This window comes from Anarhichas minor, unplaced genomic scaffold, assembly GCF_050575085.1.
Source record: "Anarhichas minor isolate MPS153535 unplaced genomic scaffold, ASM5057508v1 ptg000058l, whole genome shotgun sequence".
NCBI lineage: Eukaryota > Metazoa > Chordata > Actinopteri > Perciformes > Anarhichadidae > Anarhichas > Anarhichas minor.
This window is the reverse complement of record NW_027466504.1, coordinates 13,477,501-13,493,158: the sequence shown is the minus strand read 5'-3', so window position 1 is coordinate 13,493,158 and position 15,658 is coordinate 13,477,501. Positions and strand designations below refer to the sequence as shown.

At 41.9% G+C, this 15,658-nt stretch overlaps 1 protein-coding gene across 4 annotated transcripts in view; it reads right to left on the bottom strand.

Annotated features, from left to right (window-relative positions):
• Positions 1-15,658, bottom strand: part of marchf8 (membrane-associated ring finger (C3HC4) 8) — a 69,694-nt gene that overhangs the window by 49,061 nt on the left and 4,975 nt on the right. For all 4 annotated transcript variants that reach the window (XM_076076692.1, XM_076076691.1, XM_076076694.1 and 1 more), the window contains one exon: positions 716-906. In XM_076076692.1, coding sequence (XP_075932807.1) covers positions 716-811 — 96 coding nt within the window. In that variant the 5' untranslated portion in view covers positions 812-906. The remainder of the gene's footprint in view (positions 1-715; positions 907-15,658) is intronic.

The window sequence follows — 15,658 nt, the reverse complement described above, 5'->3', positions numbered from 1 at the left end:
CAATGTGTATAAAAATGAATAGTAGCCTGTCATTTATTCTGGAGGGAGAAAAAAAAACAGGCCATCATCAAATATTAAATGTATGCATACACTCTCATGAATAGTGTATTTTCATTCTTCCTGGCAATCTATATGCACACTAAGAGATTATGGAGAACTTTTCAACAAGTCCTCCAAATGAAAACAACAAAATACATCCTCAGACTCGTATAAGCGGTTTATGATATGGCCAGTTTGTCCTCGCCTGAAATCTATTAATCACGGTTGAAAAGTAGATCTGCTTTATGTGACAACGTGAAGGTTAAAGTCCCAGTGAAACGGGAGTGAGTGCGTCTTTAGCTTCTGTACTGTGACACATTTCACAGTGCAACAGGTTAGTTCAGCAGTGTACAGTAACAAGAGGGATGTAAATCAAAATCGTTCACATTTGATTGGACCGCTAAAAAATGGGCGGACTTAAGAGTTTAGTGCAGTACAGAGCTACAGAGGATCTCCCTCGTCACTAAAAGTTGCAGATTGATTGATGGATGAACATCATGATACTATTGGTTGGTACTAGCAAGAATTAAATTATGAGATTAGTCTGCAAGTCCGTTTGCGGGGCTAAGATCAAGACCCCCCCTTACCATTATACAATTTCTCTGTAGGATAAATACTACACTTTATGGGATGACCACCAGCCCATAATACTCAGCTTTTTTAACTCTTCACATACCTGCTTGTCCTTGTCCTTGTTTTTCCCACTGCCCGACACCCGCGATGAGGTGACATCACGGGGGATGACAGAGATTTGGTGCAGTGGCATGTTCATCCCAGCAGAGCAAACCAGGGACGTTCACACTTCCTGTCCTGCTGCCAGAGCAAAGGGCATGATGGTCTGAATTGCGACACCTTGCCTGCGCTGCCCTGCAGAGGACACACAGAGGACAGACGGAGATTAGCTACGAGGTAATTGAAAACACATTCAAATAACATAATACTGCGTCACTGCAGCTGGAGGAAGTCCACAATAAGAAACAAGAAATGAAAGTGGCACAGCTTCATCACTTTACATTTAAATAGAACATTTTCTGCTGTATTTGTGTGTAAAAATAGTGAAACATTATTTCTTATAGCCGTTAAGATTTCTTTTAAATAAATAACCGACTGTCGTTTTTCTTATATTTTGGGGTCCATATTCTTTGTTAAATTTAGAAAGTCTGTGCTGGAAAAGAAACACCATGTACGTGGGATAAGGACAGTTTAAAATGTGCTTAAGAAGACAAAAATGGATGATTTTGTATTATTTAGGATTTTTTTTTACTTTGTCTTTAAATCATGAACCCTACAAAAGCAGGCCCATGAACTGTTCCTGTTGCTGACCTACAGTACGTTGTAAGAAATGTTGAGTCAGAATAGCACAAGCACAGGGTGTAATAGCCGAAGTGTGTATCAAATCACAACAGAGGTGAATCTGCGAGATTAATTCACTTTTTTTACAAAAGACCGCCATGTTTCCACAAAAGAGAGAACAAACGGTCCATGTGGTTCAGTCATGTGGTGAGTCATGAAAGCAGCAGCAGCAGTGTGGGGCTGTCCTGGGGAGTTACACAAGAGCTTTTACATAAGGGTTGTTTTAACTTCAGTTAATGCGGCCATCTGTACTGCCACTGACAGCAATTAAGCCTTAGCTCCTTCTCACCACTAGTCCTTGTGTATGTGTCCGTGTTTGCACGCAGGCCCGTTTGCCAAGCAGATCCTCAAGCTCCGCAGTATGTAAATGACAGGTTTAAGAAACCGAAAAGCAAGCAGGCAGATGGGAGGTCAATAAAATGGCAGTAATCAGAAACCTTGTGCAACAGCTGGCAGTCTCAGCTCGGTGCCAAAGAGGGTGGGGGAGAGTTTGTTTTAATAAAGACCAAGCAGAAAGCCCCTCAGCACTCATTGAATACATTTCTCTGGCAAACCAAATTGTCAAATACTACACTGTGAAAGTCGCAGGAAAAACTTGAAATTTGAAACAAATATGACTATTGTTAGTTTAGAGCATTAGCACTCCTTTAGGTTTGCTCACGTCACAGATTAACACCGATACATTTTGTACCGTTTTATCCTCAAAGACTGCTGGAAAGAAGTTGCAAGTTGGTTGAAATCAAACAAACAACTCCTTTGTCACCCATCTCTACATCAACCTCGACGAGGCAGCTAATCTAATGGATTTTATAGAGTAGCATGGTTAACTCAATACCACAAAGTGGAAGAAAAAAAAACACGCACAGTAGAGTTCACTCACGACTGACATTTCTGTCTTGAACTGCTGATTCACATGCCAGTAAAAACCCACAGCGTGTTTGTTTGTTGTGAAACAAAAAGGAGTTACGCAGCAAAACATCCCAGAGGAGAGATAAAAAAAAAAGAAGAAAAGAAAAGCACATTCGACAATGCAGTGCACGATTTACCGAGGTGATGCAGGAGGCAGCGAGCCCTTTGTAGAGGCGAGGATGGTGGAGGAGTTCTTCAAGATTACTCATCTTTGTCGACTGGTGTTCAACCCAAACCTCGACCTTCGTTTTGCATTTTTAAAAGCCAGTTATGATGCTATTGTAGCTGCACGTGTTGGCAACTGAAAATCATTAATAACTACGATGACCGTCTTGCGTAAAGTTGCAGTTTACATCCATGCCTGTTCCAGAGTCCTATATTGAAGTTATCACTACATGGACATGCGACATGATGACGGTGAACAATTCCCAGGGAGAACCATGCTGCCTTAGAGACAATCTTTAACAGAGGAGTACTGTGGACTCATAGAAAGCTTCGTCACATTGTGACCATTCAGACCATCACCTGAAGCTCCACATCAGTAAACCCAATGAGCCTTTGGTGGAATAACAGAGGAACAGAAGCCCCCCTGTCCTGGTTGTCATCCAGGGAGAGGAAGTGAAGTGGGTGGACCCATACAATTACCTCAGGGCCCACTCCCACTGACTGCTGTGGTGTAATTTGACATTTATGGCACTGTCCGTAGTACTGAAACGGAGCAGAGGAGACAGACAGATCATGTCAGTTAGTTTGCTTTTCATTGTTGGAGGGAGGGAGAGGTAGAGAGAGAGAGAGAGAGGTTCAAGTCGCAGCTAATTCTATCCAAAAATATTTAGAGCTCCGATTGTGCTACGTTCTTGTGCGAATGCTCTTATTAATTAACATGTGCTTTGATTGTGAAACAGTAGCCTTATGTTGTTGTTGTCATTTATCATTTCTGAGGCTATTGCACGGTTAAATGAATGAGTGTCCACTCGCTTCTGCAGATCTTCCATCAGTCTGTAGTAGCTACTGCTGAAGTGTGCGGGGGCAGTGGCATCGAGGCTCGAGGGCGAGCCGTCCAAACAAACTGTTACGGAAGGCCAGCTACAGGTGATAAGGTTGGAGCTTGACAGTTCGGAGGCAGTGGCGGTGAGGAGGACGAGGGACAAAATCAAAACCATCTTGGACAACCCTTCTCAGGCTCTGCACAACGAACTGTGGCAGAATGGCAGCTAGTTGCAGAGAGAAGCATGGGTAACAGCAAAAAATCCGGGATCGACTGTAAACATCCAATAGTAATCATTTAACTCTCTTTTGTCTGCAAGCCTCGATTCCTTCCTTCCAAAGCCACCAGTCTTGATTATCACAAAAGTAAAGTGGGTTTTGTGATTTGAATGCAAAGCCAGTAAAGTAACCTAATGCCATTTAGTAATATAGTATATTTGGCCATTGTGTGACCTTACTGCGAGTTGGTGAGCCATGGCTCCAGAATACAGGTCACTTTGATGATAGAGAGCACACAGAGTGACATGGTGTGTGTGTGTGTGTGTGTGTCTGTGTGCTGCTAATGAGTTACAGTAAATGAGCGTGGGTCAGGGCTCGAGGGCATCCTCGCATCATTAAAAGCTCCTTCTCTATTTCAGTCACAAATGTTTGGTATTAATCACAAAGCTGTTATTTATTGTGTCATTTCCCCGAGCCGTGACGTAAACAAGAGGGACGAGGAAAATAAATCAAGATGGTCTGCGTGCACTGCATTCTCAGAGCTGTGGTTCACTCAAATATTTTTGCGGCAGTCCGGTGAAAACAACATCCATCACTGCGGCCACAACACAGACTACTGCTGCTGCACCAGAGAGGTCGTTAATGCACATCGTAAAGAATAACAACTGCAGTAAAAGCCTTAACTCCACTCTTAATTGGCACTGTGTTTCAAGCCGACGGCCTGTGTTGAACTGAGGGGACGCACTAATGGGGCGAGAGATGTGCTGGATAGACCGTTTGGATTCTCCCATTCCTTCATTAATACATACATACATACATACATACATAAGATTAATAAAGCTAAACTAAAACCGTCAATCAAGCTGTCAGAAGGTCCCTTGGATGTGAGATGTGTGTGTGTGTGTGTGTGTTAATGCGTGTCTTCCAGGCTGGCTGTCGGTCAAAGAGTTCACTGCAACAATATTAATAGCTACAAATCCAACAGCACTCCAACCAATCACAGTTCTCCGGTGGTTCCAATTTGACGCTGACCAGGGGTCAGTGTGAGCCGTTAAGGGGACGACAGCTTCGGATTAAACTGATGCACCTCTGACCGGTTATAGGCAACTGTCAAACTAGTGAGGGTACTTGTCAGTAAAATTGTACCGTGGTGAAATTGTCATATGTTAATTGTTTGACAAAATCCTGTAATTAATGATTCTGAGCGTACCGGACCTCTGTAGCCCACTCTACTTGAGGCGAACTGCTCGAGGCTCCATTAGTAACACAACTAGTCTTCTCCTCTCTCTGCTCCTGCATCAGGTAAATCACAGTGCCGTCTCCTCCACGTTCCACTCAGCTGATCTCTGCTGTTATTCAGTAAGCCAAGGAGAACCCTCTGTGTCCCTGCTGTCGGATCAGACCTGTGATGTGGCTGAGAGCCCGTTCTCCGGTTCTGATGCGCAGCCATGCAGAAAAACTCTGCTGTGCATCAATCAATCCTAACAATACTGCACTACAGCTATAGTGTGTGTTTATAGGAGTGTCTTCCCCCGAGGGCTGGGTGGTTATCAAAGACCTACAGCACAATTCAGATGGATTACGTTAAACTGCTATTGCCACTATATTTGGATTAATATTATGTCGTCATATCTTATGTACTGTATATTAATTTTAGGTTCTCTATAATGTGGTGAAATTTTACCATTATTTAAGTGGAAGCTTTAAATAAACCCAGTGGGTTTTCTGCCACTGTGATATTATTTATCTCCGTTATTCTTGTGTATTTTTTTTTTTTTTTTAATTGTGCAAAACTAAACTAGATTTTAAGCGAGCCTCGTTACAAAAGGAGAGAGTTAGTCGTCCCTCTGAATCTGTGATTTTGTGCTGATATTATACAGTTTTAGAGAGAACAATTTACAAACTGTGGAAAAAAATTGATTTGATTTGACTATCGTATCACTGCAGTAACACAGTGTTCCTCATTACCACAATTCCACAGAAATGTATTCAGTGTTTATTTGGCAGGTGCAGCACAACGCTTGTAAATGAAATTTCTTGGTTTGATTGCTGTTCCCTTGAGGGATATGTCACTGTGTCTCCGAATCCTTTTAAGAGAGGAAGGACTTTTTTATAAAAAATACAAAAACATTCTACAAATATGCCTGTAGGTTGGACCGGGGGGGGGGGGGGGGGGGGGGGGGGGGGGGCGGGGGCATTCATTTCATCACGACACAGATCCTATAGCTGTGTTGGCAGCAGTGATTGGACTTAATGCCCTGCCAGAACGCAACACGCAACACGCACCACACACCACACACCACACTAACAGAGCGTCAGCACAACCTGATGGACTCCTCTGATAAAGCCTGTTGCAGTTCACTTCCTCACACACTCACACGCACACACACACACACACACACACACACATCACATTTGACGCAGCAGTTCTTCAAGAGTTTGGATAAATTGTCAAACAAATTTAACTGTCAAACTTAAACTGGGAGATAATTTAACCGTCACAGACATTGTATAAATCCATAAATAATACGCAGAGAGATACAAACACACAGGCCTGTGCTGCACTGAGCTTGAAGCCTGGTGATTACTTCAAGACTTTTTCATAACACACTGGGAATAAATTATCATAACTCGCTTTCTTTAAGATCATTGTCAGTTCAAATGTAGCTGCGTCATTCATCAACACCAGTGCGGTCTGAATATATATCCTGTGACTTCTGCTCTGCCTCCTAAATGTTTCCATAGCTATTGTCCCTATATGCAGGATTAATCAAAGGCATCGGATATATAAGTTCACTGCATTCATAATGCCTCCGTTAGCCATTTGACTATATGCTAATGAGTCCCAGTTTAGATGGGATTAATTGTGTGGTTGGTGAATTGAGCTCTGAACAGACGTCTGGGATATACATGCTGGTTTGTGAGGGAAAACGCAGGAACTGATGATTTTTAGACAAGCCAACATCTCTGGGATTTTACCACCATTTATCAAAATTACTCTTTCTCAGCTGTCAAGGAAGGCCAGAGCCGAAAGGGACAAAGAGACCCAAGGAATGACACAGAAGTGTGTGCACAGAGGACACCCAGAGAAACTCCCTTCAGTAAATCTCAAAAAAAAAAAAAAGGAAGGACGAGCCATTCATTTACAGTAAACTGTTTTTTCAGTACCGCTATCAGAGTAGACACGTTGACTCTGCCCTGGATTTACAGAAGTGGGCTATTCAAAGTTATGTTAATTACTTAATTTAGTCACAATTCTTTCAATGAATCCTTGTTGAATTCCCCAGATTAGTGTAGTGACGAGAGGAATCGTATTGAACTGCCTTCAACGGGCCCCAAACCAACTATTTCCCAACACGCTCTAAGAAGAACAGTTTCATTTGATCTCTTTCGGTTTCAGGATGACACAGCAAATAAGTTATATACACGCAGCATCACACAGGTATATAACTTCACTCAGACACTCCAGCTTCATCCCCCAAATTAAGTGATGCATTTTTGTGTTTTAACTTCCAAAAATCTGTCCGTGTCCATCTGTCCAATTTCTACATTTGGAATTTGGTTTCAGGACAGGTCGGTAAAAACACCAACGCTTCACTACAGTCTGAACAAATCAAATATTCAGGCAGCAGGCATGCTTGCTTGCATAATGTTCTATCCAACAATAACAAACATAGCCAGCAGCAGATTATATCAGCTGCAGCCCGTCGTTAATTAATGGTAATTCCCTAAGTACCTTACCCAAAGGCCAAATTAAAACATGGTTATTGTTTATTGTTTTTGAACACAAAACGGCAGTGTTCATGCCTTCTCATCCAACAAAGAGGCGATTACTAACCTCAAATCAGTTTTGGTTCATTATAACTTTGTTTTAGAAATGTTGAAAGCTGAACCTAAATAGATTTGATAAGATATGTTTAAGGATTCAGATTCAAATAAATGTTAGAAAAACGTCCTTTTTCTGGTGACGGGGAAATATTATTCTTTCTCCAATAACCTCACAAGATGACATTACAAAAGGAGAAAAAAAAATTGAATACTATAAAACGCAACGCATGGCTGACTTAAAGGGAACTTGTTAAGATTTTTGTGTGTATGTGTGCACGATGGGAGGATGAGGGAAAGAAAGAGTGTAAACAGAATGCAAGCAGGATAAGTACCGATTTTGCTGGAGGGGCAGAATGAAATATCTGGAGAGCTAAAGCAGGTGAGAAAAGTGCAAGCGCAGCAAAAATCCAGAATGTGGAGACAGGAACTTAAATTGTGAGACACTTACATTGTAGATACACTCCGCAAAAGACACACACCGAGTACGCAGCTTTTGAAATCTTTTGTACAGTTCATACTGTGAAGGGGAAGTAGAACATAGCAGATCTTTTCAAGAGATTTTCCCAATTTACCCTTCATTATGCCTCGCTCCCTGCTGCTAGATGTCCCTGCTACGCTGTCACTAAATGTACTCCCTGAACAACTATTTTTTACAACATGCGTTTGAAGCATATATCCAGGATGTCAACACTGATTCAGTGAGAACCGGTTAAGAAGATAACGACAGAAGCTGAAGCCTACAGATCACAGTATAGAAGTGAACACATCTCCTGGCGATCGAGACAGAAGACAATGAAATAAAGGAACAACACTGTTCCTGTAAAGCTGGGTCGCTCTTTATTCCTCTGTTTCCAGCATTAAATGCAGAAGCAGCATAAATATTCAGTATATCTTCAGAAGCATAGAAGTGCTAACGCTAGTTCATGATATGTTAAAGTGTAATGCTAAAGGTTTTTATATAGAAACGCACATCTCCTGCCAACCTCTCCAGGTAAGAAGCATGACTATACACAACGTCAAGCATAGACCAGCTTGAAATCCTACAAAACCAGCCTGTAAATGAAGGAAATCTGAAACAATAGTACGAGAGTGTATCGAGCAGAGCAGGACTTAGCAAAGGGTCAATTAGCCTGTTGGAGGATATTTAGGTGAAGGCGGACAAACGCACACTGGTCAGATGCAAACCTGAACCCACAGGTGCAGATTCACATTTGCATTTTGTGAATTCAGCCAGAGCCGATATCCAAATTGAGTTCCGGTAGTGAGCGAATACAGCGGTGCAGCATCTGGATGTTTAATCACTGGCTGTTTAAAAAAAAAATGGCACAAGAAAATAAAACGCAAAATCAATGACACATACTGTGAGCAGCGCTGAGGTGTAGACTGCACTGAGCCCCTTCTTCGTTGATTGGGCTGCGTGCTTCAGGTCGAGTTGGTGTTGAAGTTGTTGAGGAAAGATTTGAGGGCACTTGCTGTTAAACGAGGCACCGCCAAAACTAAAAGATGCAACAGCAGGTCAAGTGTGACAATTCATTTATTATCAAAACTTATTTCCGGATCCGAGGTATCGTCCCAAACAGTACACTCGTGCGCCTTAGTCGGTGTAATGAAAATGGCAGACAAAGCCACTTACATATTCATGAAAACCTGCTAACTATTTTGATGGTCTTGCAATAATTTTAGGACATGCTTCCTGAAATTTCATATACTTTTGTTTTTGCTTGTGCAGACAGACTGCTTCAGTCCAAAAAGGGGGCGTCCACTCGTATGAAATAGCAGAAAACATTGTGTTGTTCTAAAACACAACTTTGTCATCGATGAGCAATTCAAATCTGTAATAAATAACATGATATGAACAGGGAAAAGACACACACACACACACTCCAACACTGAGATATTCTGAAAGCATTATGTTTATAGATGCTATCCATACTGCATGTTTGGTATTGCAATGATGCCAAAAAGCCAGTTTTAACCTCCAAGTGCTTAAAAGCGGGATAAAGCCATCATCAAAGATTATGTGCTTACAGGCGATCACAAGACTTATCACAGCAATCAATTCCCTAATATACCTGCTGTTGCTGTGAAATGATCACGTCTGATCCACGACTCCACGGAGGCTTACACTTGAAAAAAATGTCACAGCTTAGTTCACCCACAACTATAAATGCTAAATTCAGTAAAACGTAATATTGAAGCTGGTGGAAGAGAATAAGTCTTAATCTTAAAAAGGTCAGTTCACCCTTATTACATAATATCATACAAGACTTATTTTCTCACTTATCTGGTGACTTTTTATGGGGACTTTTTAAGGCCTCAGGGTTTAAGAGCTGACTGTGTAATAGCAGGAAGTGCTTCAAGCCTGGTTGAGGAAATTGTTGCATGTTATTCCCCCTCTCTCTCTTCCTTCATTTCCAGTCAACTCTACTCTTCTCGACCTCACAAAGAGGAAAGAAAAATGCCCTCAAAGCACTTTTTTTTTTTAAAGACAATAAACACTGTTCACAACCAGGTCTGTGGATTATCCTGAATAAGTGGGACATTGATTCTGTGTTGTTCAATGAATTGAGAACCACACCAAACTACAAAAAGCCGTTCACCTCCATTTAGGGTTGCAACCGACATCGCAATCATCGATTCATCTGCTGATCTGTTCTTTACTCGATTAACTGATGATTCACTTTGTCGATGGAATTTCAGACAACAGTGAAATAATTGCCAGAGAAACACATTCTAAATGCTCCGATATTACAGCCTTTATGACATAGAAAAGCATAAAAATCCTCACATTTGAGAAGCTGAAATTATCAAAATTGCCGATTTATTTACCGTTGACTGACTTGATTAATCAAATAATCGTTTTAGCTCTACTTCCAAAAACATCGGGAGACCTCTGCAAAATAAAAGTAGAACTTCCTGCGTGCTGGCTACATGCCACTACGGGGAATGTGGAAAATACGTGTTTTTTGCGAGACATTTTTAGTGCCTCTGGAGATCGTACGTCAAAGTCTGGGGTGATGAGACAAGGGTGCACAAACGGAGAGTGGGTAATTCATCACACAGCCTTTAAGACATCAACACATGACTTGATTTAAATCCTCACCCTCCTACTTTTCCTCACAGCAACCATATCCAATGGTACAAAAATGAATGAATGTCAGGTTGGTTTGACAAAGCGCCCAAGCATCCTCCACACGCACCCCTCATCTCTTTGTAATGGGGATAATCACACCAACTCAACCTTGATGCCGTACATCCTGACAAAGCAAATCTACCAATGTGCACAGATTACACGTTTGACTCCCACAAATACAATGTTTGTTGGTCGACCAGCAGTTTGATCGTCTTCAAACCAAGAGGCTAAAACGGGAGGCGGTTACAGAGCCATCATAACCACATTTACACATTATGCTAATAGTTATCAAGAAAAGTCAGTTGTCCCATCTGACCCCTCATTACAGCTGTTCACTTAAACGGTTTGAATGTTACCACAGTTGTCCATGTGATCACACCGGCTTACAACAGCTGTACAAATACACAGAAACTTGAATTTCTTCAGCTGAATCAATGTTTGTCAAACAAACTAATTTATTGCTTGAAAACCTAATTCAAACTTTCACACGACATTGTGTTAACAAAACTAATTTGCACAAGCAATAACAGGATGAATTAATTATTTAAATCCCAAATTAACTGCAACACACTCAAAATGATCAGAGAGCAGTGCTGTATTCTCAGGCACAGAAAGGTTTTAGAGCTGGAAGTATTTCTGCTGCTGTGACTGGCGTCTCTGACGTGAATGTAGAGTTTGATGAGATTTAAGTCATGAATAGACAACAAGCAGCACATTTCCTATTATAATGCAAACACCACCAGCAGAACCAATCGATGGGGAACAACAGAAAAGTCATTAGTTATAAAAAACTAATTTCATATTTGTAATGAATGACAGCAGGAACTGTTCCGTTGGGATCTCCTTGTTGTTTTGCAGAAATCCACATCTTAAGCAGTTGATTATATATGTTCTGTTCACAAGCACTCCAGTGAATTACACACATAAATGGTGGATTGATAACGTTCCAAAGGGAAAAAGAGGTTGCATGGCACTTCCCAATGATTGCATGACAATCCGTGATTAAAAAACAATGACATGTTAACTATTTTCTTTGTCTGCCCAGCCACAGTGGCTCCTGCTGCTCAGGCCAAATCCACAGTGTTTTCTTTCCAGTTAGCTCAAACAATACACTGCTGTCGATACGCCCCGTGTTTAGAGGCAAATCTCAACTGTCATGAAATGCCTGTAGAACGAGTCGCAACTGCATAACATCAGTGGGACAGACAGCCATTCTTCTCTGAAACTCAACGTTCACGGAGCGCTTGGCTTAAGAGAAAATAATTACATTGAACATTACGGTTAAATTAACTTGATCAGAAGACGAACTTCACTGTTGCACATGTTGACTTGAAAAGTCAGATTCTTGTGTGATTGGATGCACAAAAGAAGTTTTGATCATTACCAAAACTCAAAACGATTATGTGGATTCTTATTTGCTCAAAAAGATGTGGACATGGCATTTGTCAGGCTAATCACTAATACATGAATGGACTCAAAGACATCAACACTTTTTAAATCAGTGTGTATCAATTAAGTTGCAGCTTTGACAAAAAAAAGATTTCCGGAAGCATGTTTGCTGAAATGGATTACATATCAAAAACACATGTTTTTACTCCAACAAATGTAATGAAGATACACAGCTGACCGGCTCTCGGTGTACTGTAGAAAATAGTTGACAGAGATGTAGATCAGCATGCGTCAGTTTAAAAAGAGAACTGGAGCTTGAAGCTTTACTCTTATGAATCTAATTTTAGGAAAGCAGTAAGGTTCAACATACTAGGAATTATATTATAATAAGGCTACATCTTTTTTCTATTGATTTGATTCCTTATTGTCACACAGCCTTCAACAACTACATCAAATATTGTTTGATGTCCTGCCATGCATGCTAAACGGTCTGCATGGCAGTCTGAATAAACGGGAGTAGATACAGTACAACGTCAAACACACAAACCTTGGTAATTGCACCAGTGTGTGTTGCGTCTGGCTACAGTGACGCACAGTATTGTACTGCTGCGGCTCCTTCTCCACACCCTCTTCTTGCTTCGTTGCCACGAGCAGACAGAAACCTTTGGGAGACTGTGAAAGCCCCAATGACATCATCAACCATAGCCCGCTACCTGCAGCAGTGCTATCCCACGGTCCATTCAGCTGAGCCAGCGCTTCTGCTCGGCTGATGTATAGCAGCTGTCGAGCCCCTCCCTCCCTCTTCATCCCTTACATTATCATTTCATTGCACCCGTGCAGCGCACACACACACACACACACACACACACACACATATATACTACCGCATACAAGTTGTAAGTCTGGGTGAGGGAGCCTACTTAACATCTGTACGAAATGTCAATATAAACCCTGTTGTTCGACAACCAATGTGTTTTAACTACTTCCATTAGCATTATCCCAGTGAGGTTTAGTTCACACAAGTGTATGACATCATCTCCAGGAGGAAGTCATTACATTGGATCAATACTCTATATTCCCTACAGACGAAGACCAGCCACAGTGGGGCACAGCAGCAGGGCAGGCCAGGATTGAGTTAGTGCACGGGAGGCAAAGAGCAACGACACAGTATGATACCTTTATTATGTTATAAGATTACAGCCCAGCCAGAGGCTGATACCACGAGACTAGCAAGGGACGCGTTCATACGATTATAGTCCAGGATCAGATAACAACGGCAGTCTGGGACAGCTGCACAGAGTCTGCGAGGCACTGGAAACCTTGCGATAGCCATATGGTGCCAATATCGTTAACGGACTTTTAATTGGTTCGGCCGAGGATCAATTCAAAAAGTAAAACTTGCTCAACGTCTAGTCTAGTAAGATAATAACCGACACTGTGCCAACTTCCTTACAGTCACAGGAGTCCAGGAAAATCCACAGTCTTAATAACGCACGCACGCACTCCCTCCCATAAAAGGGAACAGGATACATATGAGGACAGAATTTTCATCCTGTCCCTTTGCAGGATGCAATCAATATTCATTTACAGATTAAACACCACGGTGCGAGGAGACCGGGGTAAACAACTGACGTAGAGATGCAGTGCGAGTCAGAGAACGGCCTCTGCAGGTGCCATTTTGAAACAGGTCGACATAAATTGAAATAAAAAATATATTGGGACTAAAGAACAGTGCTGGTGATTAGAATAGGGTGCAAATCACAAGTGACTTGGTTAACTTGACCATTATCACTTCCTCCAGAGTTAATGTACATTACAGGAAATACAAAAAAAAGGAAGTAGGTGTGTGTGAGAGTGGCTCATATTAATAATTGGTTAAAGTTACTACAATGTACTTTAAACTAGTTATTAATAAGTGTAAATGTATTACTGATGCCTTTATCTACCCTACATAAGAAAACAAGACCATCGGCTAGAACACTAGCTATTTCTATATAGTGATGGTGGATATTCCTAATGTCTGTCATCGGGTCCTATTCCCCGTGAAAACAGACCAATCGATGTCATCAGCCCAGATCCGTCTTTGCTGCAGCCTTCGGCCTGCGATTGGAGCTCTGGTGGGGGTGGAGAGGTCTGTGCCCGGCAGCAGCTACTCCTCCTCCAGCCCAGGCCCCCAGGTAGAGCGCCGGGCTTTGAAGCAAATGTTATATCGTAGCCAAACGATGAAATTAGAATTTCCAGGTCCATCTCATGATGCCACGGGGCCTAAAAATACTTTTTCCTATAGACTTACATTGGGAAATAGACGCCTGTTACTCAGAGGATCATTTGTTGTTCGGCAAATCAACCCTGAAAAGCCCTTCTTAAAATAATTAGTTCCTAAAAAGTAGTAAAATGCATGAACCAAATCTATAGTTATTTTCCATCCCCCCGTTTATGTGAATGAGCCCGAGAACGAGGCTGGACCGAGGGCTGAGAGGCGGGGCCTCTCATATGAATTCTATACTACAAATTCAAACTTCTTTTGCTTCATGCACAACTCACCCACGAATTAACGAGGCGCCGCATACCGACACTGTATCTAGTTCTCTTTATACATCCATGCTCTGGCCAGGAGCAGAGCTTCGCCGCTCCGCCGGTCCCCGCTAGAAGCCAACACCAACGCCACGCTGCTGGAGGAGAGGGAGGCACGGAAGAACCAGAACCAGGACCAGGACCCTGCTGCAGTTCAATAAGAGGTTTTCTAAAGTGACTCTGTTGTTTCGAAACACTAAAGCGTTTGGCCACCTGGATCACCAACATGAACATGAAATGAAAGTTCCTCATAGTAGCTTTAAGTTCATTTTTCAAGAAAAATGCTAATAAAATCACTAGTCAAAGCCTCTCAAAGTTGGGAGATGTATGGTTGTTCTTAGTCTTTTATGACAGTAAATTCAATATCTTTGGGTTTTGGACTATTGCTTAGACAAAACAACATTTGAATACATCAACTTGGGCTCTGGGAAACTTATAGACCAAACAATTAGTCGAGAAAATGACAAACAGTTTAATTGATGTTGGAAATAATCATCAGCTGCATTACCATTATTTTTAACAAAACAAAAACCAGTTGGTTAGGCTTGAAAAATGCATCAGCTACTGGAACAAACTAATTAGCCAAAACTAAAAGATGAAGATTGGGTGCACCAGAGCTAACAAAAAACCTTTTTCTGAAACTCTTCTGCAAGCCGAAAGGTTTTTGGCGGTTGTTGAATTGAATTTGATTGAAACCTCAGTAGAATGGGACAAAGGGGGCTGTCAAACATCCTCTGTTCCATAGTGTAAAATACTGTGGGAGGCACATTTCACCATCACATCCAATTGTGTCAAACAATGACGGCAGTTAATTGGCAGAAAGCTACTGTTGGAGCCTTCGGATACTTTTGATTGGGTTCTTTCCACCCTCCAATTACTTTCCTCCGAACCCATCTCTGAAGACAGAAAGCATGAGTTAATTTGCCTGCACAATGGCAGTCCATTAAGACTATACAGGCTCCTTCGCACGCAGTTTTAGCAAGTCTCAGTCGCCCTCTTCCTCCCATTTGGAATCATAATCGTGACTTTACTTTCTCATTTCTCCCTGCAGTCGGTCCTGACAGGACGACTGACGGCTTCAGAGTCTGTTGACAGCTCGGGGTTTGGAATAGATGAGATTTCTCACAACGGCAGAGAGCTCGTTGATACCTGCAAAATCCTTCCCTGTCAGAGGGCACGAAGTCAGCCGGTCATGAAGGAAGACTATGCCAGGAAGAGGAAACCAGA